General features: G+C 36.7%; 5 protein-coding genes across 5 annotated transcripts; 1 reads left to right on the top strand and 4 right to left on the bottom strand.

Annotated features, from left to right (window-relative positions):
• Positions 1–1,450: 1,450 nt before the first annotated feature.
• Positions 1,451–2,003, bottom strand: LOC134237489 (histone H4). The gene has a single exon (XM_062719579.1). The coding sequence runs from the start codon at positions 1,950–1,952 to the stop codon at positions 1,641–1,643; it is 312 nt and encodes a 103-aa protein (XP_062575563.1). The 5' UTR covers positions 1,953–2,003; the 3' UTR covers positions 1,451–1,640.
• An 823-nt stretch (positions 2,004–2,826) lies between these two features.
• On the bottom strand, positions 2,827–3,537 carry LOC134237499 (histone H3). The gene has a single exon (XM_062719589.1). It carries the CDS (start codon positions 3,456–3,458, stop codon positions 3,048–3,050), a length of 411 nt encoding a protein of 136 aa, XP_062575573.1. The 5' UTR covers positions 3,459–3,537; the 3' UTR covers positions 2,827–3,047.
• Positions 3,538–5,233: 1,696 nt separating this feature from the next.
• LOC134237481 (histone H1-delta-like) lies at positions 5,234–6,107 on the bottom strand. The gene has a single exon (XM_062719569.1). It carries the CDS (start codon positions 6,002–6,004, stop codon positions 5,405–5,407), a length of 600 nt encoding a protein of 199 aa, XP_062575553.1. The 5' UTR covers positions 6,005–6,107; the 3' UTR covers positions 5,234–5,404.
• A 3,216-nt stretch (positions 6,108–9,323) lies between these two features.
• LOC134237469 (histone H2A) lies at positions 9,324–9,898 on the bottom strand. The gene has a single exon (XM_062719562.1). The coding sequence runs from the start codon at positions 9,896–9,898 to the stop codon at positions 9,518–9,520; it is 381 nt and encodes a 126-aa protein (XP_062575546.1). The 3' UTR covers positions 9,324–9,517.
• Positions 9,899–10,144: 246 nt separating this feature from the next.
• LOC134237460 (histone H2B-like) lies at positions 10,145–10,665 on the top strand. Its single transcript, XM_062719549.1, has one exon. It carries the CDS (start codon positions 10,160–10,162, stop codon positions 10,529–10,531), a length of 372 nt encoding a protein of 123 aa, XP_062575533.1. The 5' UTR covers positions 10,145–10,159; the 3' UTR covers positions 10,532–10,665.
• Positions 10,666–13,495: the final 2,830 nt, after the last annotated feature.

Raw genomic sequence — 13,495 nt, 5'->3', positions numbered from 1 at the left:
AGTATTAATGGGCAAAGAAACTTTTATAATGAAGAAAATAAAAGGATTTCTTTCTTCTTTTTAAATCTTAACAGTAAACTGTATTAAAAGTGCATAAACGATGAGATTTTTGTAATATAATACAGGTTTTATGATGTCTATCCCATCACGTACATACTGAATACATGTTTTGTAAAACATGTCTTTTCCCATGTACTAGCAAAGAGTAACTGTAAGACAATACAATACAATACAAACCAAAACCCAATTAAACTAGAGGTACTGTGAGCGATGAGCTCACTAAATGATACCCCCCGCCTCCCATATGGTTTTAACTGGTGAAAAAGTCCATGTTTTCCTGTGGCCGGGAAACCCAAAATATGTGTCGAATCAAAAAGTAAAATAGGAGGTGCACAATGGCAATATGTAATAAAGATTCTGTGAAAGTTTCATCAAATTTCATTCAGTGGTATGAGAGGAGTTGCGGATAAGAGATGGGTACCCCAAAGCGTAACAGACGGACGGAAACCCAATACCCTCCCGCTTTTCAAAAAACACACACACAACAAAGGTCATTACAGGTTAACTTCAAAGGACATGAAAGCTGAGAGCATGAAAAGGTCTTATTAATTATGAAATGTTTTTTAGGAATTAATAAAATGTACAAGATGGAGAAAAAGAAATGCAATACATTGTAATGCGCAAAATGTAAAATGATTGATGTGTATATTATGTACAATATGAATCCTTGCATTTCACACTTTCGCAGATAAATATGCAGGGCCATCTCGCTCAGCTTTGGTTTGGTTGTTCTGGACATGCATTTGTTTGTTTTGCACATGTCGAATGAAGCAATGGTAGTTTTGAGATTTATCTGTATACATGTACATGTATATGTATATCATGTTTATCAAGTAACAAAGTTTTTGTTGTTGTTCAATGAAATAATAAAATGTCACATTGTTATAACATGTGTTGGATTTGAATGCAAATACAATAAAGTAAAGAACAACATAAGGGGGAACTGTGAATTCAAAATCTATTATTGAAGGAGGCAATTTGCCCCTTGCACTGCATCTATGTTAAGCACATGACAAGAAGGATAACTCTTGCTACCTTGCCAAAGTAAAATTGACCAGAAGAGTTGTATGCACACTACTTGGACTCTTGTTTTTTTTTTTTTCCTCTCTCTCTCTCTACTTTCATCAACAAGTGTTTAAGGAAGTCATAACAATATACGTTGTTTAGTTAGCTGTATATACATGATGTGTCTCTGGAAATTATCAACTGGATCTTGAAAAATTCTTATTCTTTACTTTTCTCCCTCCCCGGCCCCTGTACCAAGATCGGAAAATGTAACATTAGAAACGAATGAAAATCAATTATATTTATGAAGATAATGACAAGAATGATTGGTTTTCCCTACCCTGTGATAAAAAGTTACTGCAGGGCTAGCTAGCCGACTATAATATGCCTATATTCCAGTGACATGTACATATTGTTTGTTGACAAACAATAAATGTAGTACATTCTGTACAATTGAATACTAACACACTCGTTTCTGTTTTACGTCTGTTTAAAGGCATCTTTTCTAAAAATTTGGGTGGCCGTGAAAACGGCCGTTTGTTGTTGCTTCTTTCAGCAAATGCTTGTAGGGGTATCTAACCACCGAATCCGTAGAGGGTACGTCCTTGTCTCTTCAGGGCATAGACAACGTCCATGGCTGTGACTGTCTTCCTCTTGGCATGCTCTGTGTAGGTGACAGCATCACGAATGACGTTCTCAAGGAAAACTTTCAGGACACCACGGGTTTCCTCGTAGATGAGCCCAGAGATACGTTTGACTCCACCTCTGCGTGCAAGACGACGGATGGCGGGTTTGGTAATACCCTGGATGTTATCTCTCAGGACCTTCCTGTGACGCTTAGCGCCCCCCTTTCCAAGACCTTTTCCTCCTTTACCACGTCCAGACATAGTTCAGCTATCGGTATATGATCTTCTGAAATGCTGAGTTTTGACGAGATCGCGGTATATATAGCAGTCACTACACGACGCGCTAGAAACAATAACGTCTTGAAAACTTTGGCACGTCCCGAATGCAAATTTGAAAGCCACAACGCGATTGGTTTACGCTATGCGCGCCTTACATATGTTTTTGTTTACATTTGTAATACCCTTGAGGTGCTACTAGACCATGCAAAATATTTTTAGCCATCTTAATATTTCAGCCACTGTCTAGAATATACTTCTACATTTCGATTAATTTATGTATTATCAATAATGTTCTTTTTCTTTGTTTGTTCAGTATCATTCTTATTAATAGTCAGGGATCATGTATCATGATATGAGATATAGATGAAATATTTAATTAATATTCTCCACGAACGTGTAAAATATACGTTTTTCTTTCTATCTTCCTATTTTAAAAAAATGTGATATCATTAAATAAAAGTATAATGTATATATAGGAAACACAATATTGTTGACATGAAGTTTCATAAACTAGCTGTCATAATATGTAACTCAAATATTTCTTACAAAAAGATTCATGTTTTATTTCCTTAGCATTCTCTCTCTCTATATCTTAGTAATCTAGATGTAATCATGTTTATAGATGATTGACTCATAAGTACAATAAATATGTGACTGTGTGATGATATATTGACATTAAAGACAGTATACATACACAAAACATGTTTCATTCATGTTCTCTGATCTTATTGAATCTGGATACACGTGTGTTTATATAATTTACACAGCGTGTGAGTGTGTGTATGGTTCATTTTGTGTGTGGCACTCATTTGTTCATACATAATAATAAAACGACTGTTTTAGAGTTTTATATATATCTGTGCATTTCCCGACTTGCAATAAATATAATGTTGATTGAATATTTCCTTAGTAATCCCTTGATGTTGTTCATAGGTTTCTAGCCGAAACCTGAAGTAGATTTACCCTGTGTTTTATATTGTTACGTACGTTTCTCAACTTTGCATGAAGGCATCTTTTCTAAAGATATTGGTGGCCGTGAAAACGGCCGTTTGTGTTTTGTCTGAGACAAGAAAAGGCTTAGGCTCTCTCGCCACGGATACGTCTGGCAAGCTGGATGTCCTTTGGCATGATGGTCACTCTCTTGGCGTGGATAGCACACAAGTTGGTATCCTCAAAGAGCCCGACGAGGTAGGCCTCACTGGCTTCCTGGAGGGCCATGACGGCTGAGCTCTGGAAACGCAGATCGGTCTTGAAATCTTGAGCGATTTCACGGACAAGGCGCTGGAATGGGAGTTTCCTGATGAGCAATTCGGTGCTCTTCTGGTATCTCCTGATCTCACGGAGAGCGACAGTTCCTGGCCTGTACCTGTGAGGTTTCTTAACGCCACCTGTGGCTGGTGCGCTCTTACGGGCTGCCTTGGTAGCCAGCTGTTTTCGTGGGGCCTTGCCTCCTGTAGATTTTCTTGCAGTCTGCTTGGTACGTGCCATCTTCTCTGAGTTCAGATAAAATGAATGACGAGTGCAGAGTGTAGTAAAGTTTTATACGGTTCCGTGGCTCGTGAATTTTTGATCAAAGTTCGAAATCAGCGCGCACGAAGTAAGGGTGTTTGTGATTGGTTGGGGATTTAGAAAGACACCTTGTGATTAGTGGCTTATAGCGCGCTTCGATTGGTCTTAGCTAGAATCATTTCAATCCACCTTTTTGCACAGATTTTGTACTTGATTAAAATCAATGTTTTGTTGTTGTAACATGTAATAAAATATAATTTTAACAGACCCATTGGTGGAAGAGATGGACAGTCACAATAATTAGGATAATAATCGTGATGATAGATCCATGGATTCACTGAAAATTTTAAATCAATTATTATTTTCTATTTTTGTTCATTTTTATAACATATATTGTAATTTATTTCTTTCCTTATATATTGACACTGGATTTCATTTCAGGCCCCACAGAGGATATAATGAAGTTTTACCATCCCCATTGATGTACATATTAACCATGCAAATACAAAAATATTAAGCTAAATTAATTTTATTTTATTTTTTTTCTTTACATGGTCATGCATTAAGAGTCTGATGGATCATTATTGTCTAGCTTTCTTGAATCTTGATATATATATTTTTTTTCTCACATCTGCTTTGTGTAATGTTTGTAGCAGTTATCATCTTTAGCTTAAGACAGTTTAATATAAGAACATTTTATCAAACTTTAAAGTCTTATCAATTTAATACTTGTGGCATGAAAGATCTAAACCTAAATGATATTTGAAGTGTTTCATAAATATAGCATATACATAACTAGATAACAATAACATATAAAAATTGCCACAAACAAATAACATTAGTTTATAGACATTGGTCAACAGGTTTTACACAGGTGCTGAATTGCATAATTTTACAAATATATGACTGTATTTAAAAAAAAGAAAGAAAAAAAGGGAACTATACAGGAGTATTTGGACCATGTAAATATTCAGTGATGTGAAGGTGTTTCGCTTTCAAGCATCTTTTAATCAGGAACAAGCTACAGGACATTTGCATGAAAATTCAATGTCATAGAAATTAAATTCAGTGTTCAAATTCAAATTAAATCTCATACCAAGTGTGGGGCATAAAACCAAGTCAGACTTGTATACTGCATGATAGTTGAATTCTGAATGGAATTTCACAACCAGTGTAATGGGGGTAGGGGTTCTGTGAATGCAAGGGGGGGGGGGGGGGGGGGGGGGGGGAAGAAATTTACTTATAGTATATGGCCAAAAGTGAGCAGAAGAAAATAAAAAATACTTGTTGTGAGGTGAATTTTACCTCAATTTCCATGAATCCCCCCCTCCCCCCCAATGAATCAAGCAAAATTGTTCAAATATTTTTGTCTCAAAATGCAAAACAAAATGATACACGAGTCATAGAGAATAAATCAAAAAATTAGTAAGAAAACCTTGTAACCTCAAAGTCTATGATTTCATAACGACATTAGAGTCTTAGATTTTTCTCTATTTTGCACTTGAGCTGAGATATATTATCTCAATGCTTATCAAAAATATTAAGGAATAACACCCCCCCCCCCCCACTCAAAAAAAAAATACAAAAAAAACAACCAACAAACAAAAATGAAATTGGAAATGTTCCCTTCTGTCGTCATTTAATTTTATCGACTGCTATTATCTAAGTGTTTCTGGATATTAATATGATTTATCCCATAATCCCAGGTTTATCATGGGTTACCGGGTTATTGATGGCATTTATCAGATGAAATTTATTTTGTAATTTATTAACACCATTTATTAAAACTACGATGAAAGATATCCACACACGTTTCGTTAACGACTGTTAATGAGGCATCTTTTCTAAAAATGTGGGTAGCCCTGAAAAGGGCTTTTTAGTATTTTTATTTTAGGTAGACAGTCTGCCTGGAATGCGAAAACTGCTTATTTCTTGGCGGCTGCTTTCTTGGGAGTCTTGGTTTTCTTGGCTGCTGCCTTTTTGGGGGTCTTGGCCTTCTTGGGCTTGGCTGCTGCCTTCTTTGGTGACTTGGCGGCTGCCTTTTTCTTGGGGGACTTGGCTTTCTTGGGTCCGGCTGGTTTCTTGGCTGCTGTGGCCTTCTTCTTTGGAGTCTTGGCCTTCTTCTCTCCGGCTGGCTTCTTGGGCTTGGCGGCAGCCTTCTTGGGCTTGGCTGCCTTGGGTTTGGCAACTTTTTTGGCTTTAGGCTTCTTTTCGGTCTTGGGTTTGTCTCCGAGTTTGAAGGAGCCACTAGCACCTGTGCCCTTGGCTTGCTTCAGAGCACCTTTTTTAACACCATTCTTCAGGGCCATTTTCAGGTGGGCGTTGATAGAGTTAACATCGTTGCCCACTTTGTAGTTGGCCATGATGTACTTGAGAATGGCCTGTCGGGATGAGCCACCACGTTCTTTCAGAGATGCAACGGCAGCGCTGATCATGTCGATGTACTTGGGGTGTGCAGCAGGCACCTTAGGCTTTGCGGTCTTCTTCTTGGCTGGGGACTTTGCTGGTGCGGCGGTATCGGCCATGGCTACTTTCGAGTGTAAAACGTCGACTAGCTTCTCGGGAACTGCAAACAGTGAAATACTTGGGTCACACGCACTTGCTGTTTTTGTTTACACTGAGCGCGGACCGCCTAGAAAACATCCAGTGTTTCGAGACGTTTGTGTTTTGTTCCTGCATGTGTGTTTCAATGTGGGTACTTGCATCCTTGCTGCAGCTCAACGGAGGAACTTTTCCCCAATATATCAAGAGAATCTCCAACTCTATAGTTCTGTCTCGCGTTCTATCTATTTACATCTTTAGATTGTTCTTACTGCAGTGTTCAAATTCAAGAAAAAAGGCCCACAAACTCGCAAGATTTAATTTCAGGTTACGATTTAAGATAAATTGTTCACATGAAAGGACAAAATTCAGTAACGATGTCTTACTTTTTCTTTAAAGACACATTTAGGAATGCTAATTTGACCTTCCCGTCCTGTAAAACATAATCAGTTTCCCCTAAAACTGCGAGAAATCCTCAAAGACTGTGTACTGTAGTGCACAATGTCATGCCTGTATCAAAACGGTGCTGTGTGACTATGACAATGACTCTGTTCCCTAAAATATACAAATAAGATATACATGACTGAATTGTAGAAAGGGGGGCAGGAAAATCATATTCAAAATGTATTATTATGATACACGAATTATAATCATACACATTAAGCAGTATGAAATATATACATATATAATGTCAGGGTCTTCTAAAAATTTATTTGAGAAATAACAGATTTAAGCTAGTTTGGCTCTATCTTTGTATTAATGTTTTATCATAATGATTATTATCATTATTCATTATTTTTTGTTTATGAGACACAAGATATTAAGATAATAGATATTTTTCTGGTTCAAGTTTGACTTGAACATAAGACTTATAAACACTTAATTTACAGTTTTAAATATTTTGGTCGATAAGCTTTCCTCTTTTTTAATTTATATACGTCACTTTTAACTCGCGCTAAAATAAATAAATAAATAATAAAAGAAAAAATAAGATGAGCCAGATTCATCTGAACTAGTTTACTTTCAACCTAATAACCTATGTGGCAAAGAAATGCTGCGAGTGATATACATTATCGTTTTTACCCAGTTTTCCATTGTTTGAGAGAGAGAGAGAGAGAGAGAGAGAGAGAGAGAGAGAGAGAGAGAGAGAGAGAAATAATGTAATGTTGCCCCAGAAGTGTTTGTGAACTGTTGCAAATACTCGGCAATTTTTGTGCATTATTGAAACCAATATTACCATCATTTGAGAAAATTCGTTCAGCTGTCAATAAATCCATAGGTATATAGATTATGTCCTTTACATCTGGAAAAATTGGAAAAGTATATACTCATGTAAAACTCCTAACTATCAACAACCAGTAAAATAATGTCTTCAGCATAATACCAGAGCAAAATGCTTATTAATAAATTATATAAACCTAATGTTTATCCATGTGTGTAACAAAATAGTGTTACAGTAAATATGTGTATAGTCGGGAATTTCGTGTATTTCCTGAATTTTAGGAAATACATGAAATTCCTATTCTGCTTAGAAAATACGTGAATTTATATTACTAATTTCAGGAAGGAAATACACGTATTTACTGAGTTTTTCAATACTTTTTACATGTATTTACTGACTTTGTTTTGGTGAGATAATCTAAAATATGAACAGATGCACAGTATATTCAATATTTGTATTGGTAAGCATATCATGTGAGTAAATAATATTTTGAATAAACCTTTATTCATTTAAAAAAAAAAAAAAAAAAAAGAAATTGAAAAAAAATCATTACTTGTGAATATTAGCAAAAATAAACATGATGACATACGCCTTTCATTTTTCTAATAAATAATAATAATAAATTAGTAAAGACTGGTTCATATACATCATTCTGATGTCGAAAACTCCCAAATAAATACTTCCTTATGAATAGATTTGAATTGTGAATATGAAGGAATCCGTTTTACAAAGAAAATACCTGAATGAAGAAACACGAGTAGGGGTTATTGTCCTAAGAAATATGTATATATACATATTTTTAAATTAATTGATGAAATGAAAAAATTGTATTTTACTTATAGAATACATTTCCTTAGGAAAATCATAAGAGTTAAAGCAACATTTAATATGAGTAAGCACAGGGTTTATGAACCTTAAATGGGATTTTAAAAATACAATGCACCGACTGTCCGAATCTTGCCCAGAATTGGAAATTTACGGATAACCTAAGCTTTATAGAAACAATTCTTATTATTTGCGACTTCAAAAGCATTCATACTAGTATTTGTTTACTTACGAAATGTTTTAAAGCATAATATGTATAGTCATCCAGCTTAGTTCGGTAAAAACGTGTAAAACTGGCTAAAATTCTCAGTAAATACATGAATTTCCTAGCTATTCAGCAATTACACGTATTTCCTGAAACAAATACATGTATTTATTGGATGGTTTAGGAAATACATGAAATTCCTGATTTCACATATTTACTGTAACATATATATTATATACAGTAAATAGCCATTTAAGTGAATCCTGATTTCATTATTCCTCGCTATTTATTTCTTTTCTTCTTTAATACTATACATATATATGTACAATACATATTTTATACATTTTAATATTTTTGCCATTCAACGTGACACACACAAGGGTCCCGGTGTTTCAACTATTCAAAAATTGGCATTGAATGTATTATAACACAGGTCACTCTAAGAAATCATTCACCTAGAGACTTAGATGACATGCTAGGGACAAAACATGCTATGATATATCTATTAACTTAAAACAGATTTTACTCAAAACAGTTCAGGTTTTTCTGATGCACGAGTGATAAAATTATCACAGTTACAGAAAATAGTGGTGAAATCATTAAACAAAATTCTATGAAATAAAAATTTTTTTGCGGTAAACTCTATAGCAACAGTACCTGGCCATAAGTGAGTCCTAATTTTATTTTTTCCACTAGATATATATATATTTCATTGAAAAATGCATTTTTCTAAAAATATTATCTCAGTGTTATCTGTCGCTCATAGTGGGAAATAAAGATTTGTTAAGAAATCGTAGTAATTGGAGGTTAGGGATTTTTGTCTTGACAATTTCATAATTTATTCTCAATGATTTGTGTGTATCTTTTTGAGACAAGAAAATTTGATCAATTCTGCATGATTCCCGGAAAAAAATCATGAAAAGTTGATTAAGAAAAATATAATTGACCACACAACAAGTTGTATATAAAAAATGGGTTTTCAATGAAATATTTAGTGTAAAAATGCAATTATGACTCACTTTATAATGGCCATAAACTGTATACGTGAATTTTCTTCGGATTGAGGAGAAATGCATGTCATGTATATAGTGCTCTACGTTATAGCCTGCATGTAGTTTTTTCATTCATTGAAAAGTCAACACATTTCGTTTCTTAAATTACGCTCCTATATAGAGGCATCTTTTCGAAAGATTTGGGTGGCCGTGAAAACGGCCGTTTGGTTTATTTGAAAGTCGCACAGACTTTTTACTTGCTGGCGGACTTCTGGGTCTTCTTGGGGAGGAGCACGGCCTGGATGTTGGGCAGGACACCACCCTGGGCGATGGTCACGCCGGACAGCAGTTTGTTCAACTCCTCGTCGTTGCGGATGGCCAGCTGCAGATGACGGGGGATGATTCTGGTCTTCTTGTTGTCGCGGGCGGCGTTGCCTGCCAACTCCAAGACTTCGGCGGCCAAGTATTCAAGAACGGCGGCCAGGTACACGGGGGCACCGGCTCCCACTCTCTCGGCGTAGTTGCCTTTCCTCAGCAGACGGTGGATACGACCCACGGGGAACTGAAGTCCGGCACGGGATGATCGGCTCTTGGCCTTTCCCTTCACCTTGCCTCCTTTACCACGTCCTGACATCTTTGATCTGTTACGAGTAGAAATGAATTCAACGAATAACGCATTAACTGCCTTCGCGACCCTATTTAAACACGCGGGCGGATTGAAATGTGTAGCCAATCGGCACGATCGTATCTTACACACTCTGTCGCGCGCCGAACAACACTAGTTTTCTCGAGGGTTCGTAATGAACCTGTCCGCCGTTATCCGTCCGTGCGATATATAAGCCGCGAGGCGCGAGTCGACACTCATTAGTTTCCAGTTTGATAGCATTCTGTAAACATGCCACCCAAAGTCGGATCTAAAGGAGCTAAGAAAGCAGCCACCAAGGCCAAGGCCCAGAGAACTGGGGACAAGAAAAAGCGCAGGAAGAGGAGGGAATCCTACGCCATTTACATCTACAAGGTGCTGAAACAGGTCCACCCAGACACTGGTGTTTCCAGCAAGGCCATGAGCATCATGAATTCTTTCGTCAATGACATCTTTGAGAGAATCGCTGCCGAGGCCTCCCGTCTCGCTCACTACAACAAGCGATCAACCATCACCAGCAGAGAGATCCAGACCGCTGTCCGTCTCCTCCTGCCCGGTGAATTGGCCAAACACGCCGTCTCTGAGGGAACCAAGGCTGTCACCAAGTACACCAGCAGCAAGTAAACTGCCTACTTGTAGATCAGTAAAACAAAACGGCCCTTTTCAGGGCCACACAAATTTTTCGAAAAGATATCTGCATTACAGTCTTGAGAAACGAATGTGTGTATCTGGTGTTTGTAGGTTGTCTTCACCTTGTTCAAAGAGGGTATATTAATTTATTTTATTTGTTTCTGGAATGTTGTGTGTGCTGGTGTTCTTTTTTTTTTCTTTGCATGCATTTTATTTTTTGGACTTAGCCTAAAGTCAAGGCTTAGTCAGGTTTTTGTCAGTTTCAGCAGGGTTAGTTAGCGCACGCGTAAAATGGGGTTAGTCATGCCAGGCACAACTAACCCCCCTACTGCGCCTGCGCGGCTACTTTCTAATCGTAGATTACGATAAAAAAGTTCAAATTAACATCCCATCGTGAATAATGTTCAGTAAATACTCTCAAAAGATTCCAGAATCCTCACCAGCTTGCGTAAATTTCGTAACTCGTAACGTATTTCACACTCAAACGCCGAGGGAAGGTCGGGTCATTTCGTTCGTTGTCTCCAATTTTTCACTAACCTTGCAGTTTGCATTCGAAAAATCCCATCCTTCGCGTCAACATTGCCAAGAAAATGCTGTAGTAAATAAAAATATGTTAACAATAGGAAAACATGCTTTGAAACGCGGAGAAACACGAAGATATGTAGCCCCCTTCGATCTAAACACAGCCAGTGCAGACACAGCTCGGCGTCACTTCCGCTGTGACGTCAGATTCATTCGTATTCAATCGTAGCTACTCGGTTATTTCCGAAATCCTCTTCGGGTCTTGTTCTCCTATACGGAACAGGACGAGTTTGATCCGACCGCCCCTCCATTATGTAAAAGTAATATTGGGGTTTCATTTGTAATATACTTTGGACAGTGTTATGAATTATTTTAGAAAATGTTAATTAATAAATATACATAAAGACTTGTGACGAGATTACCTCGAAACACGTATATATTAGATTTAATCCACAATATTAACCTTCCTTTCTTTTGCAGCTTAACGTTACATCACAGGTACATATAACTCTGTCTCTCTAATTGTTCACAAAACCGACTGTTCGTTTTAATGTTGAATTTATTTTTTTTTTTCCTGGTGAAGATAGTTTATGTTCAGATGTAATAATTATTCTAAAAAAAAATATTTTGATATAGGAATAAAAATCTGGTAGTGTAGGGAGACACCCCTTTATGATAGTGGACACATATAACAGAATGTTTACGATACTACAATGTTTCAGTGCTTAAATGAAACGAAAAAGATTGAAGATCTAAGGTCCGCTTATATCATTTCACTGTCAGTTAAGAGACGCATTTTAGGATGCAAATCTTGAGTTTGGGGAGAAAAAATGACGTATTATTGCATTGTTACGTCATAGTACATGTAGAGCTCTACAAAAGGTAAAGGCGTGAGCATGTATAATACGTGCTGACCTGTTACATATGCATGCAAAACAACAGGATAATATTATTAAACCACCACTTGAAATATGGAAGGGCATATAGTAATTGGGGTGTCCGTCTATTACGCTTTTGGGTACCCACATCTTAACCTCTACTCCTCCTTTACCATAGTCCGAATTAAATAGCTGATACCCCTCCCTCCCTGCATTGCGTAAAATGTTGAGGTTTCATTTGTAACATACTTTGGACAGTGTTATCCAATTTTATGAAATGTTAATTAATAGATATACATAGACTTATGATGAGATTACCTCCAAACACGTACATATTAATTTTTATGCACAATTAAATAACGTACCTTTCTTTTGCAGCTTACATCGCAGGTATTTCTGGTGATCTAAGTGTTCATCATGTTCACTCACAATCGTTTGTTTACTAGGCATTTCGTTTTTGTTTTTTTTACATTGAGTTTTAGTTTGTCCGGGTGATGGTTGTTTTCAATTAGATGAAACACACTAATTTTTAAAACTTCTTTTTATTTATATGAGCATAGAGCTACAGTTCTGCAGCTAATATGAGGAACAATTAATTTATGGTCTATATCTTGAATTTAGAGAAGGGGGGGTTGATGTATAACTTAACAAAATTGTCGAACTATTCTTCTTTCAACGGTGACGTTCTATAAAAAAAAATATTGGGGGAGAGACTAGAAAGGATTTATTCTAAATGGTATACTTTTCAACTCCGTACCTCTGCATTTACATTATGTATAGGTCTTATACTTTATTTTAATACAGCGTGTATTGCATTCTTTTTATTATCTTAATTCTCTCTTTAAAGAATGCCCATGTTTTTATTTTATTTTGACAGTGGAGAAAGTGAATCTCAGGTGATTGCCTAAATATGAATAATCAACATGCCTGGGGAGGATCCAGCAATTCTTGAAAGGGGTTTAGGTCGATGCCCCCAGTACTCATGCATAGAATCACATCACGGCCAATTCAAGTCCGTACATTTATAAGAAGGAAGACCTCCAAGAACAGTTGACAAGCAAAAAAAAAACAAAAAAACAAAAAAAAAACAAACAAACAAAGAAATCCCCCCCCCCAAAAAAAAACTATGCAGCACACTTTTAAATCCCTTTGGCGGGGGTGGGGGTGGGTGGGTAAAGGGGGCTCTCTGTAACTTTTCTGTTTGGTACATTACTTTCAAATGTTCGAATCTGCGTATTTTCCGGCAACAAAAAATGTGGAGGGAACTTCCAAATCAAATATTGATTAAAACCACAGCAAGAGATTATTTTCAGAAAAAGTGAGCCCCCTCCATCTGCATAGTACGGAAACATTTTAAACTTTTCTCTTCATTGGTTAAAAATATTTTATGCATACTTCTAAAAGTAAGTTACTTCTGAAGATGGTCAAAAATGGTATATATATATTCTGGAATCTTCCCTGCATGTTACTTGTGGATGTTCGGAGCCCTCAGTCGGGGTTGTGAATGTACACGACGGAATTTATCGATAAAGCAAATACGCGAAAATCTACAGACCTA

Source organism: Saccostrea cucullata, unplaced genomic scaffold, assembly GCF_032062105.1.
Source record: "Saccostrea cucullata isolate Sc308-1 unplaced genomic scaffold, CSIRO_AGI_Scuc_v1 ctg6490, whole genome shotgun sequence".
Lineage (NCBI taxonomy): Eukaryota > Metazoa > Mollusca > Bivalvia > Ostreida > Ostreidae > Saccostrea > Saccostrea cuccullata.
Note: the sequence above shows the minus strand (reverse complement) of the source record. Positions and strands in the feature narration are given on the sequence as shown.